This window comes from Mauremys reevesii, linkage group 19 (genome assembly GCF_016161935.1).
Source record: "Mauremys reevesii isolate NIE-2019 linkage group 19, ASM1616193v1, whole genome shotgun sequence".
In the NCBI taxonomy this organism is placed as follows: domain Eukaryota; kingdom Metazoa; phylum Chordata; order Testudines; family Geoemydidae; genus Mauremys; species Mauremys reevesii.
Genome location: NC_052641.1, coordinates 5,319,739 through 5,344,533, shown reverse-complemented (window position 1 = coordinate 5,344,533; position 24,795 = coordinate 5,319,739). Strand labels below are relative to the sequence as shown.

The 24,795-nt window shown below is 48.2% G+C and overlaps 1 protein-coding gene across 1 annotated transcript in view; it reads left to right on the top strand.

Moving 5' to 3' along the window:
* LOC120386933 (cholesterol 7-desaturase nvd-like) overlaps positions 1-22,327 on the top strand; it is a 42,781-nt gene extending 20,454 nt beyond the window's left edge. Inside the window, exons 2-7 of the mRNA XM_039506994.1 lie at positions 5,457-5,645; positions 6,910-7,088; positions 10,331-10,456; positions 10,793-10,912; positions 15,778-15,954; positions 20,330-22,327. Of these exons, the coding sequence (XP_039362928.1) occupies positions 5,457-5,645; positions 6,910-7,088; positions 10,331-10,456; positions 10,793-10,912; positions 15,778-15,954; positions 20,330-20,491 (953 nt within the window). The 3' untranslated portion in view covers positions 20,492-22,327. The remainder of the gene's footprint in view (positions 1-5,456; positions 5,646-6,909; positions 7,089-10,330; positions 10,457-10,792; positions 10,913-15,777; positions 15,955-20,329) is intronic.
* The last annotated feature ends 2,468 nt before the right edge of the window (positions 22,328-24,795 follow it).

The window sequence follows — 24,795 nt, the reverse complement described above, 5'->3', positions numbered from 1 at the left end:
CTTGAATTTCTTGTGCGCATGGAAGAAAGGTAGCGGCAGCAGGGTAGAAAGCTCATAGACTCATAGACTTTAAGGTCAGACGGGACCATTATGATCATCTAGTCTGACCTCCTGCACAATGCAGGCCACAGAATCTCACCCACCCACTCCTGTAACAACCCCCTGACCTATGTCTGAGTTATTAAAGTCCCCAAATTGCGGTTTGAAGACCTCAAGCTGCAGAGAATCCTCCAGCAAGTGACCTGTGCCCCATGCTGCAGAGGAAGGCAAAAAACCTCCAGGGCCTCTGCCAATCTGCCCTGGAGGAAAATTCCTTCCCGACCCCAAATATGGCCATCTGTTAAACCCTGAGCATGTGAGCAAGACTCACCAGCCAGCACCCAGGAAAGAATTCTCTGTAGTAACTCAGATCCCAACCCATCTAACATCCCATCACAGACCACTGGGCATACTTACCTGCTGATAATCAAAGCTCCTTCTCTTGGTCCTTCCCTAGTCCACCCTCCCCACACGCAGCCTAGCGCCGTTTGCCTTTAAAAAAAATAAACATAGCTGTTATCTGTCAAAATTCTAATAAATACAAACTGAATTCTGCCAAGCCTTCTTATCCCACCACAACAGAGCGATCCTTAGCATTGGGGTTTCAGGCTCCTTGAGGAAGAGTTGTTCTTGGAATCTAGGTTAACTTTGTTGTTCAATTCTAAACTCTTCTGCTGCTATAAAATCCCAGAGCTTGTTTGGGGTGATTCATCTCAGACGACTATATTTTTCATCTGGCAAGTGAGGTGTATGGAACAGCCATATCTCCTAATGGGTTTAGAGTATTGTCACTTACTCGTGGTTATTTTTCTACGTGAGTTGCTTCAGAAAAATCTCGCCTGATGTTGGAAGTTGAATAGAAGGTGAGTATCAGCAGACGAAGTCTCACTACGACTGTTCTGCCCGTCCAGGTAGTAAGTGGCATCACTCCAGAGATGCTTCCTTTTGTTTCCACAGACCTCTCCACTCTGGAGTAGGTGTCTGTCGGGCCTTGTGGATTTGCTTCTCTGTCTGCCATTAGAAAGGAACCGATTTCCCGATATTGGCTCAGTGGTATTAACTTCAGCAGAGCTTTCGAGTTAAGATTACTGTGATTGCTCCGTCTCTCTCGGGGTCAGTAGAGGCTGAGAGGCCAGTAGATAACTACCGATCTTTACCTATTTCTGGATTGCCAGGTTAGTACCAATCATTTTAGTGTCTGGCACTGGAGCGGGGCTTGTTTTATACTGGATACTCCTAACCTGAGGGGTTACATGCATTTCCCTCACAAATGCCTTCAACTCCCAGGCCAGAAGTTTGTTGCTTTTATTTCCGCTGAGCGCATCTGAGTGAGCTTCAGCCTGATCTGTTTAATATGCATTTTATTTCCCTCTTGTATCATAAAATCGGGAGAAACTTTCATTGTAACTCTTTGTTTATGTAACACTCTGGCCTATTTGCTCAAGCTTTCCCATCCCATCCCATTCCTCCTCTCGCTGACCTCTCCGGGACACCGTCCCTGCCCTGGCGATGCCCTTTTCATGCTGTAAAAGTCAAAGTAATGAAGTGCAGAACGTCTTCATCGCTGTCTGGATTTGGGGAGTGACTTTAAACACTGCAGACTAACCCTAGGTTCATCAAGCTCACGTCGTAAATGGGAGCAGACTAGTGCTTGTTCCAGCCCTGCAGCTTTCAGCTCGTTTCAGGAGAATGTGGGCTGAGAGCCCGTGGCCCTCTGTGGGCAAAAGAAATAAGTAAAATCTTTATTGTTTGGATTGGGAGCTCTCCAGCCATTGCTAAGATTAGCCAAGGGCCTCTTCCTGTGGCCTCTCTCAGGCTGCCAGAGCTCTTCTCCGGGCTGTCACTTCCTGTTCCCACTTGCAGGGATTTGTCCCTGACACTGCAAGCTTCTGGCCTCTCCAGAGGACAGTGTCCTCCGATGGGTCACTGTCCCCCCCCCATCCCCGTGCAGGGTTCTAATGGTCAGTGGGAGTGGGGCCAACCACCGTGTAGCTCTGCCGCCTGCTCCCGTGAAGGCCATCTGTCTGTACACAGCCACGGAGAGGGGGAAAAGCAGAGAAGTGTTCTTATAATACAGACTTTCTGCCTTCAGCGCCCCTGGACATTTTATTGAATATCCTTTTCTCCAAGACTCTGTTGGAACCAGGGAGGCAAACAGGGTTTTCCTATCTATCAGGAAGACACTTTTTCTTAAATTTAAAATTAAACTATCTGCCAGTGCTAGTTAGATATTACCTGTATCTATTGCTTTCTGTCTCTATTCTGTTCAACGTGCACTATTTTCTTAGCCCAGAGAAACATCGTACCACAGTGCAATATTTCGGTGAAAGACCTATCTTATCCTCTCTGACTGAAACAGGCAGTTTCCCTAAAGTCCAGGGATTAAGCAGAGATGGGGGAGGCCAGAACTCATAAACCCCATCCCCAATTCCACTATAGACTAGAACTAACTTGCCATAAAAAACTGCTGCTGTTTAGTTAGGTCTTGGAAATTCACCACTACAAGTTCGACAAGTAATTCTGCACTTTGGGTACGTTTCTGTTTCCCTGAGGAATGGGAAGGTTAAGTGATTTGCCCAAGATTATATAGCAAACCTGTCTCAGAACTAAGATTGAAACACGGCCCTGTGGTTAATCCACAGTGCCCGTGGGGCAACTCAGGCAACTTGCATCTCAATCTGCCTGTTTGCAGAGTGGGCTAACAATACTCACTCGGCTCTATAAGATGCTCCACAGATCTGCAAATGAATGCTGCCTAGGTGCTAAATCTCTAGAACAAAAGTAATATTCCCATTTTACGGAGGTGGAGGCTGAGAGGCTGATTAGTATGGGTGTGTGCACAGGTGTTGACGTGTGTTTTTGCCGGTGGGTGCATTCCACCATCTGGTTTCACTGTGTGCCACGTACGAGTCCTCCCATACAGTTCTGCAAGGCTCAGCACTGGTGTCATCAACCCCTCTGCAATATCTGAGGCATCTCCAAGAGGCTGAGATGACACTATCTTGACTGCCCACAAATACAGGATGATGCCGCATAACATTTCCTTAGCAAATGTTGTCACAGTACCTGAAAAATAAATATGCAGCTGGTTTAGCCTGGAATAATGTTGCTGGGAAGAGGAGAGACTGAGGAGCTGGCTGAGACCTCTTCTCTAGCCACTGTCCATCAAGGGCATGTGCCCTCTGCTCATGACAGGGAGGGAGGGGTATGGGACTCTCCAATAATCCTGGACAAATACCTTCTGCCCATAGCTTGCCAGGATGGAACCTACATCCTTTCCTGTCTGGCAAAGATCGAGCCAGACCAGTGGGTGCTCACACTACACTACACACATACCTATCTGCACAGTCGTCAGCTTCCTCTGGCTGCAGTTTGGTGCCATCTTGTGGCTAAAGAGCATACCCAGAATAATCCCACCTGTGTTCTACGGCTGCCCGTGCAGTAGAGAATGGGAAGGAAGCCACCCTTCTGAAATCAGGGGTTTTTCTATTAGGACTCTGAGTGTGCCCACTCCCCCAGCAATGCTGGGACAGTCACTTAGAATGTGTAATGCTTGCCTGCATCCCTAAACAGATGGCAGCCTTGCATAACTTTCTTTAAATGATTGCCCCCACTCTCTTTCCTGGGGTGGGTCTAAGTCCCCTCAGTTATCCTACACACACACACCTCCCGCATCACCATTTAATTCATCTTCCACATTGTGGGGGGAACTCCTCGCCAACTATTGTTTTATGGTTTGTTTTTTCCTTAAAACTAACCTTTCCTTTTCCCAATCAAACTTTACTGCCGTATGGCTCTCCTTCCCCCAGCCCATCCCCCATTCCCTCCCACAAAAAGCCCCTCACTTTTTCAAACCCAGACTGGGTACTTGAGATTACATCTTCCTAAATGTGAGATGTATTTGAGTATCTTAAAATTAGACTGGACAAGGTTATTAGAGGAACAATCCTGCATTTGCTTCTTGCCCCATCTCCCATTCCCATGGAAAACAACTACCATAGTACAGGTCAGCGGCAGCTCAAGGCATCAGCGCTCCAAGTGTGTGCCTGGGGCGGCAAGCTGCGGGGGGCGCCCTGCCGGTCCCTGCGAGGGCAGCAGTCAGGCAGCCTTCGGCGGCTTGCCGGTGGGAGGTCCGCTGGTCCCGCAGCTTCGGCGGGAATTCGGCGGCGGGTACACCGAAGCCCGGCGGACCTCCCGCAGGCAAGCTGCCGAATCCACAGGACCAGGGACCTCCCGCAGGCAAGCCACCGAAGGCAGCCTGCCTGCCATGCTTGGGGCGGCAAAAAAAAGCTAGAGCCGCCCCTGGTATAGGTCCATCCAATCAATAACCTACATGGTCAATTCCAATCCAACTTGATCAAAATCTTGTTTACAATAAATCAAACATCTCCCTTGTGTGCAAATGAGCATGGTAAATGGTTAAAGGCCACGATTAGAGTTAGTTAAAAATTCTGGGAACTTTTTAAAATGAAAATACCTTCTTGATCAATTTTCATTTTCATCTAGTTAAAGTCCTTTGAAACTGAACAAAACAACTGCATTTCTTTAGGAACTTCCTGTGAATATGTATATATGAGTTTAAACCAACTTTTAAGTCATGATGGCCTGGAGAATCTGCTTCTCAGGAATTATAGCTACTATATCTTGCTTCTGTGGCTTATGCCAAACTGGGATTTCCCTTGATTTTGGGCCACCTGTACATACCTCACATCAGGCATTAGTTTTTAGACTCTAAATAGTTGTAGAAATGGTTGGCTTCAGCACTCCTAATATTATGCAGGTTCACTGTAAACTGCAGTATGAAATTGGAGAACAGTTAATAAAGGATTATACTGAACATCTGCAATGCTGTCCTGGTCTCCTAATGACATCCTGAAAATGACCCTTTTGATGTGGGGACAGAAAGGTGAGTGGTGATTCTCTGGGTAGCAATGGGCAGATGTGCTCCTGTAGGTCAATAGGACCAAGTATGGAGTCTGTCTTACCATCTGGGATACTTCTTGGTGTCACTTAAGATGTTGACCGATCTAAGCCAGTAATACAATGCTCCAAAAATGCCAACCATTCTAGACCCCAGTGGGCTGACAGGACAGCCTTTTCTCAAAGCCTCTATGGACTGTCTTGACAGGAAAACCACTTAGTTCAGCTTCATTGACTGCTTAGTAATTCTCTTGCTTTCCTTCTCTGAGGGAATCCCAGAGAACTGGAACGGGAACTGCTCGGCTGGAAACCTCCTTGCTTATATCACAGGCTGGGTGCCCTGATGTGCTCCACCTCTTGTATAAACTCCTGCAAACAATGCTTTACAGTTCTGAAAATATGAGAAGGGATGCAGCAGCTGGCGTATTGACCAAACTCTCAGAATGAGATCACTCTGTTACCAACCTAACCATGGGTTTTTGTCTCTCTCTGTGCAGGGGAACAGGTTGCTGTATTCCGTGCTCTGGATGGACAAGTGTATGTTGTCAATGCCTACTGCCCACACCTGGGTGCGAACCTTGCTGCTGGCGGCCGTGTGGTGGGTAACTGCATTGAGTGCCCATTCCACGGGTGGCAGTTTCGGGGAGAAGACGGAAAATGCACTACAATCCCATATGCTGAAAAAGGTGATTCTCCGCTGTCTCCTCCCCCTCCCCACGACTCTGCGCTCACAAGCTTGTGGCAGGGGCAATGCCCTGTCTGTTCTGACACAGAACACACTTTCTTAAGGAAATATAACTCTGGAAACATCCACATGGACAGGTCTCAAACTGTAACTGTCAATGCAGAATCATCATCAAACAGGTGTGCGTCTAGTGGGGTCCCTCAGGGATTTACGCTAGTCAACATTTTTATCAGTGACCCGAAAAAAACATAAAATCATTGCTGATAAATTTTGCAGATGACAGAAAAATTGGGAGGTGATGAATAATGAAGCAGCCAGGTGTCTGATACAGAGCCATCTGAGTCACTTGGTAAACTGGGTGAAAGCAACCAGTCTGTTTCTGGATGTTTTTCTAAAAGCTCTGCTCTAGGAAATATCTTGGGGTAGGTCTCTGGCCTGTGTTCTACAGGAAGTCAGGCTAGATGATCACAATGGTCCTCTCTGGCCCTGGAACATATGACTCTATGAAGGACATGATATTGTGAGATGTTCATATAGTTTGAGTTGACCTCAAGTGAAAAAATGATTCTGTATATCATTTTAAAAGACCACGATTTAACTCCTCAAATTGAGGGGGCTCATTGATGTGACTTATTTTATCTATTTAAATAACTTGAATGAATGAAATAGTAAATTGAGGCCTTAGCATAGGTTGTCATAACTTCAGATTTAATTTTAATCAGGTTTATTTTTAAAATGAGAAATATAATGAATGTACATTTTCAAAAACCCAATTAAACATTCTTAAAAGCCCATCAGTGTCTATCCAGCCTGCCTAGTTTTAGCCCCCAAGGGTACATCTCCACTGCAGCTGAGAGCAAGCCCAGGTAGTGGGGCTTAAGCTACCACATTCAAAAAGGAGTGTGGGCATTGTGGCATGGGCAGCAGCTTGGGCTGCCTACCCAGGTCCACAGCCACCTGATTGCCCGACTAGCCCCTGCCACAATGTCCACTCTGCAAGTCTGTCAGCCCAGGCTCACGCCCAGCTGCAATGTAGATATACCGTCAGGCTGAACATGAACCACAAAACCATCCTTCTGCATTGTCCTGTAAGAGCTTTCAGCTCCTATACAACCAGTACAAGAGACGCTGTACAGCACTAATGTCCTCTGCGAGGACTCTGCCTCTCTGTGCTGTTTGCTGTAGCTCAGGGCTGAGTGAACCTATGACACAGTATTAGACTTGGCACCATCTGCTCTGCACTAATCTCTTTCTCCCCTCCGCAGTGCCAGACTTTGCAAAGATTAAAACATGGCCCTCCTGTGAAATAAACGGAATGATACTGGTCTGGTATCACTGTGATGGTATCGATCCAGTGTGGGCTGTCCCAGAGCAGGAAGAGATCACCTCCAAGGAGTGGGTGTATCGTGGCCACACGGAACATTTTGTCAATGCACACATTCAGGTAGGAGCCTTCTACTACATCTGGTCAGACTCTGGGTAATGCTGTGGGGTTTTGTGCTCTGGAAATTGTACCCTACTGTGATAAATAAAGGGGGGGGGGTAGCTCCCTTTGATGGACACCCAGCCAGCCAGTTAGCTGTAAAATCCCTTTTGGTAGCTGTTCTCTGCTTGCTTACCTGTAAAGGGTTAAAAAGTCCCCCAGGTAAAGAAAAAAAAGTGTGCACCTGGCCAAAAGAGCCAATGGGAAGGCTAGAACTTTATGAAATTGGGGAAAAAACCCTTTCCCTTTGCCTGTTGTTCTTTCTGGGCTGCAGGGACACGGAGCAGGAATGTGTTTAAGGTTTGAACCACGTATGAAAAATTATCTTCCATACCTAGAAGGAATCATTTGGATAGAGAATGTTGAGATAAATGCGATTTTTGGTTTGTGGATCTCCTGTGTGCTAACCCCAGCTGCTTTTGATTGCTTGTAACCTTTAAGCTGAATCCCCAAAAAGGCTATTTTGGAAGCTTAAATTTTGGAATTGCTCTTTTAAAATCTAGCAAAAGCCTAAGTTCCAGATGTATTTTCTTTCTTTTTGTTTTTAATAAAATTTACCTTTTTTAAGAACAGGATTTGAATTGTTGTGTCCTAAGAGGTTTGTGCCTATGCTGTTTCATTAACTGGTGGCAACAGCTAATTTCCTTTGTTTTCTTCTCAGCTCTTCCCTGGAGGGGAGGTGAAAGGGCTTGAGGGTACCCCACAGGGAGGAATTCCCAAGTGCTCCTTCCTGGGTCCAGGGGGTTTTTGCATTTGGGTGGTGGCAGCGTTTACTAAGCCAAGGTCAGAGAAAAGGTGTAACCTTGGGAGTTTATTACAAGCCTGGAGTGGCCAGTATTAATTTTTAGAATCCTTGCAGGCCCCCACCTTCTGCACTCAAAGTGCCAGAGTGGGGATTCAGTCTTGACACCTACCTAAAGCAGATGAGGACTCCAGCTCTGCCAGTCACTAGAACGAGCACTGTAGTTTACAGCTTTGAAACTTTCCCTCTTAAATTTTGACTCTTACATGGTTAAGGAAGGGAGGAGCTGGTAGAACACTTAGCAAATGGCTGTAGCTCTGTATCAACTGTTTCCTCCTGGAGCCCAGTGTAGGCAAAACTCCCATTGACTTCAGTAGGAGCTCTGCCTATGATGCGTGATCCAGCCACTCAGTTATAACAGCTAGTGCAGCCATGTGGATGTGGCTGGAGTTGTTAAAAGAAACTCAAGGGAGTTAGGCACCCAAATGAATACCAAGGGGATGTGTGCCCAACTCCTTAAGGCTCCTCTGCAAATCTCAGCCCAGAGCAATACTTGACCATTTCCCTTCTTCTATTAAATGGCACTTGGAAATAAACACAAGCCCTTGGTGTGACAGTTGTCTATCTCAGATGGCCCAATGCACGTGGCCGTAAAACATTTATACAACCTGTCTCTAAGCTGTATCCCTCGGAAATACACTGCCTGCCTTGTTTCTTAACTGGAACTGTCAGTAACTCTTTTCAGATGACTGGTGTCAGACTGACTCGTGTGGCATGTGCCCAGGACAGGTCAATGGAAAACACAGCCTTTATCGTGGAGACTCCATTTTACTGTTCTGTAGTTAAACTCTATTGGCCTCTGCACTTAAAGCAGGAATTCAAGCACTTCATTATGTACAGAGAATGCAGCATGACCTCCCCAAAGGTAGGGCATGTGCTCTCTGAATATAGAAAGGACAATCTGAGAATTGACAAGTGAATCTGTTAATTTAGTTTGACTTAAAAATGAGTTGATTATAAAAGGATCCTCTAAGAAATGTACACCTACTGGCAAGAGGTTTCTCTTCTGAATAATCCTAAGTCCTGAATAACACAGATGCTTCAAACTTCCCTTAGTTAAAACACACTGAAATCTTGTGCATACAAATAAATTTGAAGAGACTTTAATGGTTGATGGTAATTCTTTTGCTATTAATCTTCATAACAAAGTTTTTTCTTCAGCCTGAGCTGACAAATGTTCTGCTACCCAGAATTCCACACAGAACTGTCTCTCTCAAAATGGCTGCCACTTCCCATTGCTCTCCATGGAAATGAGGACACAGGCCGCTCTTAGCAAAAATGGTGATTAGCAGGGTTCTTACTGGAAACAATGGGAGGTGGTGGCCACTTTGAAAGGGGGCATCTTCACTGAGAGTTGTCAGGCCTCTGTCTGACTGAGAACAATGAGAGGGCAGCCGTTTTCAATAAGGGGAATTCTTTGAGTTTCGCTGAAGACTTTTTATGTACCAGCCTCTGCTGAAACTTCTATTTATGAAAATTAAGGGTCAAAATTACTGTTAATCCAAAGCATTTCTTCCCCAAAGCTGTCTGGTGTCTACTCAACAGAGAAGTGGAAACTGGGGAGTGTGTGCATGAAAATATGAGGCATAATGTGAGCGTTGGGGCAGGGTGTGCATGGGACTGTAGGGGGCAAGAGGGAGGGAGAATTTGGGAGCGGAACGCTGGGGTGTACAAATTAATTCTACACTCTGCTTACTTGGCTCATCTATTCAGGCTGCTGTGTGCTGCTCCAGAGTGGGTTAACGCAGCTGGCAAATATTAGCTTGTTACAAGTTTTTGCTAAAGAGACACACAGTGGGCAGGGGTGGCCTCAAACTGATTGTTAACAATTGTTAAATCTGCTCTGGGAGCACACATGCCAAATGGCTTTGCTCACAATAATATGGTCTCGGTGTGGTGCTGGGGTAGGGCAGAGTGGGTGCCCTCACTGCTTTTCCAGACCTTAACATGGTTGGGTTTCTTTCAGCTTTACCTCAGCTCTGCCTTTATCAGGTTAATGATGCTCAGTCTCAGGATAACTGCAACATCCCAGTAAAAATTTACCCTAAATTACTAATATGCAAGAAACCTTAATTCCATCTCCATGTTGTCTATCTGGATGTGTGGTGGTTACGGCTACCAAATAGCTAAATGCTGTACACCCTGCTAGTCTGTGCTATGACACCCCATCATGTACCCACATGTTTGTCTCATCCATCCATTATGTCTTGTCTTTTAGATATTAAACTCTCTGGGGTAAGACCCACTGTCGTGTCTGTACAGTGCCTGGGGCCGTGGGGCTCGACCTCACAGTGTCACTGTAACGATATAGTGCCTGTATCTGAATGCACAGCTAACCTGGAACAAATTAACTTGTATTGATGGTGTCTGTCTGGTAACAGTTCGTGTTCCCCACATGCAGGAAATCCCTGAAAATGCTGCAGATTTTGCTCATCTAACTTTTCTGCATGAACCAGTTTTTATGAGTGGAGTTGACCTGAGATACACACACTCCAAGCTGTGGGAGTCTGTGAAGCACTGCTGGAAGGTAAAAGGATCGACAGAACCCATTTATTCCATCTGAGTCACTGCATTGACTTGCAAGTCCAGTTCAGGCTTTCCTTTGCTTCAGAGTTTTCCATAACGTTTGCCTGTCTCTCCTCTCACACACCTGTAGCACCCTTCTCCTGTCTTGCACTCACTTGGCCTCAACCCTCCTTTCTTGTATGACGCCTCCTTAGAAATATGACCAGCCTCTTCCCTTTCCACTTCACTTCAGATATTCTACAACATGCTCAAACCACAATGGTCTTACCCCATATGTCTTGTTTTGTACTTTTCCCCATGGCTCTAGACTGAGTCACTTCTTCTCCATCTCTTTTAGGGTGAATGGCAGCCAGAGCCAGAACCCAACAAGCACTGTTCCCAGTTAGTGGTTAAACACAGTCTAACCGTGTTTGGAAAGCACTTCTCCTTGATGGATTTCGCAGTTAGAGCCAGACAGGTGGGTAACACACATCACAAAACAGTACTCACAAGTACCGGGAACAAAGGAAGTTCTAGTGATTAGAAGTGTAGTCTGGGCTCTCTCACAAACTTGCTTAGGTTTCAGCTAAGTAATTTGACTTCCCTGTGCCACAGTTACAAGTCTGCGAAGAGAGAGGTAAGCTGGGCGCAAGCAAACATTATGCATTTTCATACATATCTCCAGGGCCAGAACATGACCCAGGGGAACTGATGCATGTAGAGAACTCTGTGCTGAGGATTGAAGATGCAAAACGTTAGCAACACCAGGAAGAGAAACAACCCTAGAGTGACTGGGTTTGTTTCTGTCTAAACCTATGGAAGAAATTGATGGTTTGCATGGAACAGTCAGGAAGTTCTACAGGACTGAAGAAAAGCTAATGTGCTGTGATAGACCCGGGCCAACTGGGAACAGCAGAATATAAGGGAGAGATACTGGCCACTGGAGAAGCAGTTTTCTGTTCCCTGAGTGACCAGAGCAGGGGCTGCTCCAGGCTAATGAGAACACCTGACTCCAATTAACCTGCTAAGAGTCAGGTGAGGCTGTTAAGCACCTGACTCTAATTAAGGCCCCTCTGATGCTATAAAAAGGCTCACTCCAATCAGGCCAGAGGAAGCCAGGGAGCCAGAGGAGAGGAGAGGAAGTGTGTGCGTGCGAGGAACTGGGAGCAAGAGGCGTGCAAGAAGCTGAGAATGAGTAGGCAAACTGCTGGAGGATTGAGAAGTACAAGCGTTATCAGACATCAGGAAGAAGGTCTGGTGGTGAGGATAAAGAAGATGTTGGGAGGAGGCCATGGGGAAGTAGCCCAGGGAGTTGTAGGTGTTGAGCAGCAGTTCCAGAAGGCACTATAGACAGCTGCAGTCCACAGGGCCCTGGGCTGGAACCCAGAGTAGAGGGTGGGCCCGGGTTCCCCCCAAACCTCCCAACTCCTGATCAAACACAGGAGGAATTGACCTGGACTGTAGCTTCTACCAGAGGGGAAGGTCTCTGGGCTGTTTCCCGATCCACAGGGTGAATCTGTGAGGTGAGCAAATCTGCCAATAAGCGCAGGACCCACCAAGGTAGAGAAGGATCTTTGTCACAGTGCAAGTATTTAAAAAGGGTAAATGAGATGACCCGAGTAGGCTGACCTAGATCCTTGTCAAAATAATAGAATGGCTAATATGGGACTTGATTAATAAAGTTTTAACGGATGGGAATAAATACCAGTCAACATGAGTTGATGGAAAATAGATCCTGTCTAACTTGTTTGTCATGAAGCTGATGGATTTCCACTCCATACGGCTAAATTTCTAACTCGTTTGTTTTTAATGAGATTACAAGTTCGGTTGATAAGTATTGCTTTAATAGACATCTGTAAAGCCTTTGACTTGGTACTATGTGACATTTTCATTAAGAAATTGCAATGATACAAAGCAGCATGGCACAAATGAATAAAAAACTGGGTCTCGGATGTGATTATAAATGGGGAATCCTCATCAAATGGGCGTGATTCTAGTGTGGCCCCACAGGAATTGGTCCTTGGCCCTACTCTCGTTAACATTTTTATCAATGACCTGGAAGAAATCATATAATTACTGATAAAGTTTGCACACAACACAAACATTAGAGTGGTAATTAATGAAGAGGACAGATCTCTGATACAGAGCAATCTAAATCGCTTGGCAAGCTGGGCCCAAGCAAAAAATATGCACTTTAATACCACCAAATGTCAAGTCCCACATCTAGGAACAAATGTCGGCCATACTTACAGGATGGGAGATTCTATCCTGGGAAGCAGCGACCCTAGAAAAGATGTGGAGGTGGGGAGATGGATAATCAGCTGCACATGAGCTCCCAGTGTGACACTGGGCTAATCTGATCCTTGGATATATAAACGGGGAAATCTCAAGGAGGAGCAGAGAGGTATTTGGCACTGGTGCAATTGCTGCTGGAATCCTGTGTCCAGTTCTGGTGCCCACAGTTCAAGGACTTCAATAAACTGGAGAGGGGTCAGAAACGAGCCATGGGAATGATTAGAAAATATGCATAGAGTAAGAACGGATGGGACCTCTAGGGGCCAGGCCTGGAGGGAAGGGGGCAGAACAATGTGGATAATTGAGGTGGGGGCTGGGGTGGAAATAAGGAGAGGAGGAGGTCTGAGGAGAAGCGGGAAACCCCGCACCATCCACACTGTCAGGGGCCAAAATCACCTTCCTCAATACAGTTGGGAGAGCGGGCAACACTGGCTGTTGTCTACGCACACACTGGGGTGGGGGAGTGTAGGACAAAAATCAAGGGCAACCAAACAACTCAATGTAAACTTTTTTTCTTAACCCCCCCCCCTCAAAAAATCTCATGATTCTTGGGGGGTGTGACCCATGATTTGGGACTAGTTGGGGTTGGCCATACGGCTTCCAGTCTTATGCGCTATTCCAGCTACACTGCACAGGCTTCACTAATTGCAGCGCTCTATAGCTTATGTTTTATCTTGGTAGAGTCACTATTTAGAAGCTCCTGTTCCATTGCAAACAGGCTCTATGCACCCCCTGTTTGGGTGCAGCCTTTCCTTAGTGGAGGCAATGGCACCTCGGAAGAGCCCGCTGCTGATTAAAATGCTTGGCTCATATTCTTACTCCTCTTCTGAGGCCTTGCTGTAGGGACTCTGCCTGTTAGGCAGCAGAGGGATGTGCAGTGTGTGGGGAATGGCCTGTACAGACATCTCCAGCCAAGGAAGGGTGAGAAGGGCCTTGCGATAGGGACTTGCTGACGGCCCTGACTAGACTGAGAAAAAAGCTCTTTAGCAAATGCTGACAAGTGTTAAGACAAGTGACTGTACACTCCACTTGGCAATATCTTCTATTGGACCAGCTTCTGTTGGTGAGCAAAAGAAGCTTTTGAGCTTACACAGAGCTCTGCCTCAGGTCTGGGAAACGGCCCTACACAGGGCTGAAACACAGGTTTTCTCCCAGAGTGTCATGGTTAGCAACACCTGGATGGCCAACCCAGCCTCTGCCGTTTCCTCATCTAGCCCAAACGCCAAGGGGCAGAGAACGGGCTCTTCCGAAGACTGGAGCAGGGCACCTGGGAAGAGCTGGCTCGGAGGTTGAAGCATAGTTGGGCTCCAGGCACAGGATGCTGGGCACCTGGTCCCAGTTTGGGCCTTACATTTATCTTTAAGACTTCGTTACAAAGCAGGAGAAATCAACCCACACAGAACCCTTATGGTCATCTACTTCCTTGTTCCATGCAAGTGGCATTTGCTCCTGGCTAGGGCACTTGTGACTCAAGGGTTGGTCCTGGGGCCAGTTTTGGTCAATAGCTTCATTAACGATCTGGAGGATGGCGTGGACTGCACTCTCAGCAAGTTTGCCGATGACACTAAACTGGGAGGAGTGGTTGATACGCTGGAGGGTAGGGAGAGGATACAGAGGGACCTAGACAAATTAGAGGATTGGGCCAAAAGAAATCTGATGAGGTTCAACCAGGACAAGCGCAGAGTCCTGCACTTAGGAAGGAAGAATCTCATTCACTGCTACAGACTAAGGACCGAGTGGCTAGGCAGCAGTTCTGCAGAAAAGGACCTAGGGATTACAGTGGAGGAGAAGCTGGATATGAGTCGACAGTGTGCCCTTGTTGCCAAGAAGGCTAATGGCATTTTGGGCTGTATAAGTAGGGGCACTGCCAGCAGATCGAGGGATGTGAACATTCCCCTCTATTCGGCATTGGTGAGGCCTCATCTAGAGTACTTTGTCCAGTTTTGGGGCCCCCACGACAGAAAGGATGTGGAAAAATTTGAGAGAGTCCAGCGGAGGGCAACAAAAATGATTAGGGGGCTGGAGCACATGACTGATGAGGAAAAGCTGAGGAAACTGGGATTGTTTAGTCTGCAGAAGAGAAGAATGAGGGGGGATTTGATAGCTGCTAAAAACTATAACTACCTAAAAGGGGGTTCCAAAGAGGATGGATCTAGACTGTTCTCAGTGGTACCTGATGACAGAACAAGGAGTAATGGTCTCAAGTTGCAGTGGGGGAGGTTTAGGTTGGATATTAAGAAAAACTTTTTCACTAGGAGGGTGGTGAAGCACTGGAATCGGTTACCTGAGGAGGTGGTGGAATCTCCTTCCTTGGTGGTTTTTAAGGTCAGGCTTGACAAGGCCCTGGCTGGGATGATTTAGTTGGGGGGATTAGTCCTGCTCGGAGCAGGGGGTTGGACTAGATGATCTCCTGAGGTCCCTTCCAACCCTGATATTCTATGATTCTATGAGGCTCGTGACTATTAGAAAGAAAATGTGTATGTGAATAGGAACAGACAATGGGTGTCCTGGGGGAGAGACATGGACAGGTGAGACCAGCCAGCAATGACAGCTCCCTGGCACTTGCCTCCAGCTTGGGCTGCACTAACTGGAGCCATTGGCTGTGGTTCCCCAAGGGCCCAGGACACTCTGCCCCTGCCCTTTCAGCCCAGACAGGCCCTCAACTTCCTGGGGCGAGCTGGGCATTAGCTAGGCCCACTCCTACCTGAGTGGGGGCATCCCCAGCGGGGACGTTGGGATGGCACTGCCTGAGCAGCATAAAGAGACCCACACAGGGCAGCGAATCTGCTCCTAAATCCAGGCTGTGACCCCTGGACCTGGTAGAAATATGTTCAGCCCATAGGCAGTGAGGATTCCCCTCCTCCCCCCTAGGTCACCAGACAGTGAATGTGAAAAATCGGGATGTGGGTGGGGGGCAATAGGAGCCTATATAAGAAAAAGACACAAAAATCAGGACTGTCTCTGTAAAACTGGGATAGCTGGTCACCCTACTCCCTGCCCAGGCTTCCTGAGTGAAGGGAATGAGCTGACGTCCTTCTCTGTCTGAAGGTGGGGCCGGGGCTGGTCTACCTGACCTTTGAACATGCTTTCCTGGGCCGTGGGATCATTCTGCAAAGCGTGACGCCTGTGGAGCCGCTCCTGCAGCACGTTGTCCACAGGATCTATTATCAGCGCAGCATGCCGGCGGTGATCCCCAAGTTCATCCTGAAAGTGGAGTGCGTCCAGGTAAGCCACCGGGTACGGCTGCACGGCGAGCTGGCCTGTGACGCCCATCGGGAGGCAACTTACCCACAGCAGTTCTGATCACACCAGTGTGCTAAAACTGGAGTGTAGCGCGGCAGCGGTGGGGGCGTCTGAGCCTGCGCCTGTTCAGGACACTGGTACCTACTCAGAGCAGCTAGTCCCTCCCACAGCGCGCGCCAAGGCTACGCGGCTGAGTGAGCTAGTGCACAGATGTCTCTCAAGATGGGAATTACCCCCCCCCCCATCACAATGTGCAGATGTACCCAAAGAATGGCTTCTAAAGGGGCTGCTGTCAGAACTGCCAAGCCACTTGCTCTCTTGGCACCAGCTGCTTTCTGTGGCACTCGGCGCTGCAGTGTCTGGGCTTGGATTACAAGTGGTGCTAGTTCCCCTGTGCCTCCAACCTTTAGTAATGCTGCAAATGTACAGGGCAGACACGTAGCCAGGCCAGGGGGCTGAATGCTAGAGGCACAGGAGCTGGCAGGCAGCAAAACTGCCTCTTGGTTCATTTCTCGGGTGTGTCTGGCTTTGGCTTCCTCAGATCTGGCAGGAGTGAAGGCCAGAGGCAAGAATGGCTTGTGAAGGCTAGGACTATAACAATGTTTAAAACGGGTTTGGATAAATTCATGGTGGCTAAGTCCATAAATGGCTATTAGCTAGGATGGGTGAAGAATGGTGTCCCTAGCCTGTGTTCGGCAGAGGATGGAGATGGATGGCAGGAGAGCGATCACTTGATCATTGCCTGTTAGGTTCACTCCCTCTGGGGCACCTGGCATTGGCCACTGTCAGTAGACAGATACTGGGCTAGATGGACCTTTGGTCTGACCCAGTATGGCCGTTCTTATGTTCTTATGGCTTGCCCCGCCCCCTCGGTGCTCTGAAAGCCCATGGGCTTTAGGTGCCAACCCCTCCCTTGGGCCAGATAAAAAGCTGTTCTGGCTACAGCTGGCCTCCAAAGGCCTCAGGGAAGCTGTTGCTGAAGGCGGGGGGCACTAGGTATCTGGCACCCAACACTGCCAATGGGAGTGGGGAGCAGGCTGGGGCAGCTCCCAGGCATTGCACACTGCCCTAGCCTGCCTTGTTCACGAGCAAGGCAGCACCGTGCTGCACTCGCTGAAATTTCCACCAGCTTTCGCAGTTAGTCCCAGGATGGAATTTGGCAGTAGCTGACCAGAGGCAAGGGCCGGGATGACCACAGAAGTCCTACATCCTGTATCAAGGACCGCATGGGTGTGTGGCTAGGTGAAGACTAGCAGTTCCTGGGCTATGTTGCTGTCGGGAATCTTTGATGAGAGGAGACCCTCCCCCACCTCAGATCACATTTGCTGAGCAAGGGGAAGCCTGACGGTGTAATTTGGGCTCCACCAGCTCCTTCCAGGGCTTCACAACCCTTGGTGCTGGCTGGGTGCTGGCATTTTGATGCCTGTATCTTGCATTGCCCTGGTCCTCACCCCCAGAGCAGTGACAGAGGGCATTGCTCATTGCTACGATCTGGGACCTCTCTGACCAGGGACTAGCACCCTGCCAGGGCCTGCAGCCCTTTCAACAGCAGCTCCAGGTTCACAACATCCGAGGCAGCTGAAGGAGCCGGTGGCAGAAGCAAGGTGCTCTCAGGCGGAGAGTGCGTGATGGATGGCAAAGGCCCGATTTAGTTTTGGTAGTCTCTAAAAACCCCACCTGAGCTCAGAGCCCCTTCTTGAGACCGCCATACCTCTCGGTCAGCACACACTGCCCCAAGAAAGCCTCTCGGCACTACTCAGCTAGGCGGGACTGGTGATTCCCCTCTGGCAGAGGCTTTCCAGTCCCTGCCAACAATGGGCCTTGGCATTCCCTCAATGACTTATTTCCCGCAAGGCCTGGATCCAGTTTACAGCTGGTTGTGCACACTGGATGAAAGCTGGAGACTGTTTGCTCTCACTTGGCATGGTAGCCAGGGCTGGCTCCAGGGGTTTTGCTGCCCCAAGCAGCACAAAAAAAAAAAAAAAAAGCCAAGATCGCAATCTGCGGCAATTCAGCAGGAGGTCCTTCACTCCGAGCAGGAGTGAGGGACCCTCCACCTAATTGCTGCCAGATACCTGGACCTGCCACCCCTCTCTGGAGTGGCCGCCCCAAACACCTGCTTGCTAAGCTGGTGCCTGGAACTGGCGCTGATGGTAGCTCTGCAAGGGAAGGTGGGGGGGGGCGCATTTTCTAGGCTGGAGCCTGTGTCAAGGGTCCAATATAAGCAGGCTACAAGGGCAAACGTCAGACCTTGCATGTGTTAAGGTGTGTGAGCAACACTAGTCTCTCCAGTGGCTGCACTGCAAATTGAGCTCCATTAATCTTGTCTGGGGGGAATTTAAGTTGTTAGTCTTACCCTATAAAGCCCTTAATAGTTAGGAGCCTAGCCATGAGCGTGCCTCTCCCAGCGAGCTCCTGCTACCCGCCTGACGCGCTCAAACCCTTGAATTGGATCATCCTCTATCTTAAAGGGAAGGTACGGCTTCTAGGGTATTTTCTACCATGAGGGAAGCTGCTCTTAAAAAAGGCCTCCCATGTTGGGCTGCCAGAGGCCTTGTACCTTTCTGCGGGTCCTGTGGATGGATACATATTGTGTGTTGCAGAGTTGTTAAAAGGCCCCATACGTGGCAAGAGTAGGCCCACACCAGCTTGGTGCTCTCGTTCAGCACCTGGAGCCTATGATGTCTGTACTACCTGCCGGATCAGCAGGTAGTGTTTGATGTATCGAGGATCGATTTATCGCGTCTCATCTGGACGCGATAAATCGATCCGCTAATCGACACCCATACTCCACCTCAGCAGGAGGAGTAAGCAGAGTTGACGGGGGAGTCACGGCAGTTGACTCGCTGCCGTAAGGACGGCCGGGTAAGTCGAACGAAGATACTTCGACTTCACGCAAACAGCGCAGCTGAAGTTGAGTATCTTAGTTCGACCCCCCCACCACCACCCTACTAGTGTAGCCCAGGCCTATGAGAGGAGCTAAAAATAAACTCTTCTCCTAAACCTTGAGTGGTGCTAAGGGTCGATGCCTCCAGAATGACAGAAATGTTGAGAGATCCCAGGTGAACCCAAAAAAGGATTTTGGTAAAGAAAATTGGGCAGAAAATCATAGAATCATAGAATCTCAGGGTTGGTAGGGACCTCAGGAGGTCATCTAGTCCAACCCCCTGCTCAAAGCAGGACCAAACCCAACTAAATCATCCCAGCCAGGGCTTTGTCAAGCCTGACCTTAAAAACCTCTAAGGAAGGAGATTCCACTACCTCCCTAGGTAACCCATTCCAGTTCTTCACCACCCTACTAGTGAAAAAGTTTTTCCTAATATCCAACCTAGACCTCCCCCACTGCAACTTGAGACCATTGCTCCTTGTTTTGTCATCTGGTACCACTAAGAACAGTCTAGATCCATCCTCTTTGGAACCCCCTTTCAGGTAGTTGAAAGCAGCTATCAAATCCCCCCTCATTCTTCTCTTCTGCAGACTAAACAATCCCAGTTCCCTCAGCCTCTCCTCATAAGTCATGTGCTCCAGCCCCCTCATCATTTTTGTTGCCCTCCGCTGGACTCTCTCCAATTTATCCACATCCTTCTTGTAGTGTGGGGCCCAAAACTGGACACAGTACTCCAAATGAGGCCTCACCAGTGCTGAGTAGAGGGGAATGATCACCTCCCTCGATCTGCTGGAAATGCCCCTACTTATACAACCCAAAATGCCATTAGCCTTCTTGGCAACAAGGGCACACTGTTGACTCATATTCAGCTTTTCGTCCACCGTAACCCCTAGATCCTTTTCTGCACATTATGAATCCCTAAAGATCTCCCAAGCTTGTCTGATGAGGATGCAGGGATGCTTCACACAACACACAGTCAGCCTGTGGAACTCTTTGCCAGAGGATGTTGTAAAGACCAAGACCATAACAGGGTTCAAAAAAGAACTAGATAAATTCATGGAGGATAGGTCCATTAGTGGCTATTAGCCAGGATGGGCAGGGATGGTGTCCCTAGCCTCTATGTGCCAGAAAATGGGAATGAGCGACAGGGGACGGATCACTTGATGATTCCCTGTTCTGTTCATTCCCTCTGGGGCACCTGGCATTGGCCGGTGTCAGAAGACAGGATTCTGGACTAGATGAACCTTTGGTCTGACCCAGTCTGGCCGTTCTTATGTTCTCTGTGGCTAATAAACATTCAAAACACAGTGCCAGCAAAAGCTGAATACTTGAGCTTGCTTCAGAGCCAGTGGGATCGCTAGAAACACTAATGTGTGGTACTAGGAGCATCACCAGTGGATTGGTAGCATGAATGAGCCCCTAGATCAAAGTTCCATGTATTTAAAATGATTCTGTTTCTTCTCCCCCCAGTTTGAACGTGATATCATGATCTGGAACAACAAGCAATATCTGTCTAAACCACTGCTGGTAAAAGAAGATTCCGCGATCCAAAGGCACAGGCGCTGGTTTGCTCAATTCTACAGCGAGAACAGCACTAGATTCACTTTCCAAAAGGGTGGACTGGACTGGTGATGTCCATGTGCTCAAAAGACGTCAAATGGCTGCATCCCTTTCTCGCCCATGAGAACGGCAGTCAAGCGCATAGCAAGCTAATAAAGCTGCATTTCTGGATTTTCAGTGACACAGTTGGACGAATCTGCAGTACAAGTAAAACCGTCTAGTTCAATACTTCGAGCCGGCCAAGCGTAGTGTCTTCCATGTAAGGCTGGGCAAATCTAGTAAGTGTTGTGTAGGCTTTGCTGTCATAACCGAGCTGTAGCACTGGGTGCCCCCATCTCCAATGGGAAAACGAGACTGACAGAATCCCCTCAGGACATCGTCTGTGCTTTGCAGCTTTTGTTACTCAGGGACAATTGCATGAAACCCCGATCCTTAGGTGCTGCAGGGCTCACGTGCGCCTATTCTCTAAAGCTGTCATTTGACATCTCTTCCTCCTCCCCACAGCAAGTCGTGATGGCAAACCTGGATTGTTACCATGGATGAGGAACAGGTAGCGTCACTCTAAGGAGAAGATGGTCTGTTTTCTTGCTAATGTACTTAGAAACTAGCAAGGGACCCACAGCAATGGTCAGGGCTGGCTGTAGATAGTCCCTGATGGATTTCTACAGGAGTTTTACCAAGGAGTTTATCAGCTCCTGAACAGATCTTAATGGACATATAGCATCTAGTGAAGATGGGAAGTAATTTTCCTGATTGTCTTACAATGTAAGAACGTAAAAACCAAACATTTTGTGCCAAGATTAGTTCCTCCTGGAGTAATGTGTATGTGGATAGTAACAACTGACCGAACACCAGCAGGGACTTGTTTAGAAAGCTAGGTACTCATCTGGGGCAAGTGCAGAGCGTGCTGATAATCAGCCTTTAGCATGTGTACGAAAACTGAGCTCTGCTGGTCTGTCTAAAAACGGCTCTAATTTCCATTGTGCTTTGTTCCTTAGTAGTCTACATAGATGGGCCAACTTCTGCCTTGACTTACGACCTCTAGACTCCTGTTTGCTGCAGGTAAGTCAGGGCAGAATTTGGTGATCAGACTGTAATGTAGTTATCCTGTGCTCATCGCCATCAAAAACCAACGTAGAGTGCACAGACCTGTTGGGAGCCTTCCAAGCTAGGCTGCACCGTGCTGGAGCTGACTGACATTGTCTGCTATACAGATCGCTTGTGTAAACCTGTCCTCGTGTAGCTTGTGAATTCTGCACTTTACTGAGCCTTTTGTTTTTGCACTGAACCATAAAACAATGTTAACCAGCGAGCCAGAGGCCTTTCCTTCCCAGGACTTTCTCTAGCCCCACACTCGTTACTGTGTGAATTGCTTAAACTAGTCCCTTAATGTCATAGTCTTGAGGGGTTTGTGTAGTCGGTTGGGGGGAGTGGCTCCTCCCCCTCCGGGTCTGTGGGTGGCCAATCCGCCCCACTACAGGTAGCACTTACTTCATTGTCTGTGATGGGGGCTACAGCCATAGAATCGCCATGGCATGGGGTCACTCATCACCTAGATGCTGAAGCAGGCCTGTACTACGTGGCATAGCAACGTCAAGTGGGCTAGTCAACCCCCTGGCAAACGTCTGGCTCTCTGGTGTGACTGATCTTGTACTAATAGGGATGGGTGCCACAAAGGGGTTACAAGAGTTAAATAAGTCTTGGAAGAATTACTTCTGGGTGGAACCAGGAACAGGCTAATTGTAGGGGGCGGAGCTCTTCTCTGGCTCACACATCACCCAGAGAAGTGTTCACAAGTGGCACCAGTTTCAGCTCGTCCATAAAAATTCTTTCTACAACGTGAACTGGGCTTTTGTTTTGATCCTTGCCTTTACTGGTAGACTCTTTATAGTTACTATTTTTATATTACAAAGGTTTCATAAAAATGTATAGAATAAAAATATACAAAGTGTTATGTGACTCCTCATTCTCCATAGGTCCTGGGAAGAACCCTCAGTGCTTTCTAAACTAGCAGCACTCAGCTGAGCTTTACCTATGGCTTCCTTGGGGTGGATGAAGCTTGGAAAAGAGACGACTAAGGGGGGATATGATAGAGGTCTATAAAATCATGACTGGTGTGGAGAAAGTAAATAAGGAAGCGTTATTTATTCCTCATAACAAAAGAACTAGGGGTCACCAAATGAAATTAATAGGCAGCAGGTTTAATACAAACAAAAGGCAGTATTTTTTCACATAACACATAGTCAACCTGTGGAACTCCTTGCCAGAGGATGTTGTGAAGGCCCTTAAAGGCTACCAGGCAGAGGTTGTTGCCACTGAGCTTGGACAAGATTATCACAGCAACTTCCTTGGGAACCTGTGCTGCAGATACGCTGCACAGCTGCACATGGAAGGCCTGGAAACTCTCCGTGCTCTTGTTCATGGAAAAGTATTGGGAGTTGAGTCCAGGCTCAGTCATCCCAGATGGATGGGACAAGTGGGGAGAAGGGGCAGAATGGTGTGGGGCTCTGGGTGGGCTTTCAGGCAGAAAGGGCGGAATGGAGGCGAGACTGTAGGTGGAAGGTGTGGGGAGGGGGCCCCCAACTTGCTCAGGCCTAGAGCCCATGAAATCTTAATCCACCTCTGCCTAACAGTCAGCACCTGCTCTTTGCTTTCTCTCCAAGGGCTATGACCAGTGTATTGCCAGCAGTTGTAAGTTACCACCCAGTTCTTCCAAAGCAAGCCCATTTATTCTTAAGGTAAAAGCATTAGTGAGAAAAATATGTAAAAATGATAAAAAATACTATGTGCATGCCAAAAACTGACCAGAGGTTACCCATAAACGTCTTTTGCAAACTGAGGCAGCTAACAGGAGAGTTTCAGAGGGCGTAGCTGCAGACTTTCTGGTGAGTGGTGTGTTTGGTCTGTCTGTGGGTTGTTTGTTTGCTCTCTCTGTATGGGCTGTGTAACTGGGAAGTGGGTCCCTCAAGCTATGTCTACATTGCAATTAGACAACCGTGGCTGGCCCATTCCAGCTGACTCGGGCTTTCAGGGCTCAGGCTAAGGGGCTGTTTAACTGCAGTGTAGACGTTCAGGCTCAGACTGCAGCCCGAGCTCTGGGACCTTCCCACGTTGCAGGGTCCTAGAGTCCAGGCTCCAGTCCAAATCTGAGCAGCTATACCGCAGTTAAATAGTCCCTTAGCTCAAGTCAGCTGGCACTGCCCAGCCATGAGTGTATAGACCTAGCCTGAGTAAGCAATGGGGAGAGGCTCTGTTTGTTGGTGCCTTGGTAAAGGCCCAGAGGCTCTGACCCTTGGAGCTCTGAACAGTTCAGCTCTTTGAAGGCTCTGAGTGGTTAATCGCTCCATGATGGTGAGGGATGGAGCTGAGCTGATCTAAGCAGGAAGGCTTGGTATAAAAAGTCACTTGCCAGGTGAGCTCAAGAGCCATGAACAAAGGCATCTCACAGGAGTGTTGTGGAGGGAGCTGAGAGAGGAAGTGTGAGAGGCTTTCCTTCCAGGTTCAGCTCTTCATGTGATTCCACAATGGCCAGCAACGGAACAGTGGTGGTGACCTGCAATAGATGTGCCGTATTTTCTTTTCTGCCTGAAACCAGACAGGACTTCATCTGCATGAACTTCAAGTAGTTGGTTGTGCTGGAGGAGACGATTCTTGGATTGGAGGGGCAAGGAGAGACACTGCTGAGAATCTGGGAAGCTGAGGAGTTCCTAGACAGCCAGGTTTGGGAAACACAAGTACCCAGGTTCAAGGAAAAAAGGAGCTGGCTACCAAGGAATCAGGGAGAGAGGAAACCAGAGAAGAGGCCGAGCAGTTTGTAAGCACCAGAGGCAAGTGGTCACGGCAGCATTCTACACGTCTGGAGAGAGATGAGGATAGGCAGGCTGTGGCCACCAGAGCTAGACATTTCCAGTTGATACCAGGCCCTCAACATGGAAAATGCCTCTCAAGATCCAGCTAGTCAAAGGGAACTGAGAGCTGTATGGGACACACCTGTGGATGGCAGCTGTAAGCAAATCAAGCTTGCCCACAAAGAGTTCTCCAACAGTCCAAGGAAAGAGACAATCCTTGTTGGGGAGTCAATACTCAGAGAATCGAAAGAACATTCTTCAAGGGATAGGTGCTGCCTTCCTCGAGCCAAGATACAAGACATCACTCAAAGATTAGATAGGCTTCTGAAGTCGACTGGAAAGGATCCATTGGTGATGGTTCATACTGGCACTAATGATACTGTGTTGCAGGATATTTGACTGAAGAACGAGAATGTCCAAGCAAACTTCTTTGAGACCCTTCTGGTCCCACAAGCAAAAGCTGAAGATTCTGGAAGTGAACCGCTAGCTAAGTAAGTGGTGGAGGGTTTTGGTTTTGTGGAACATTGG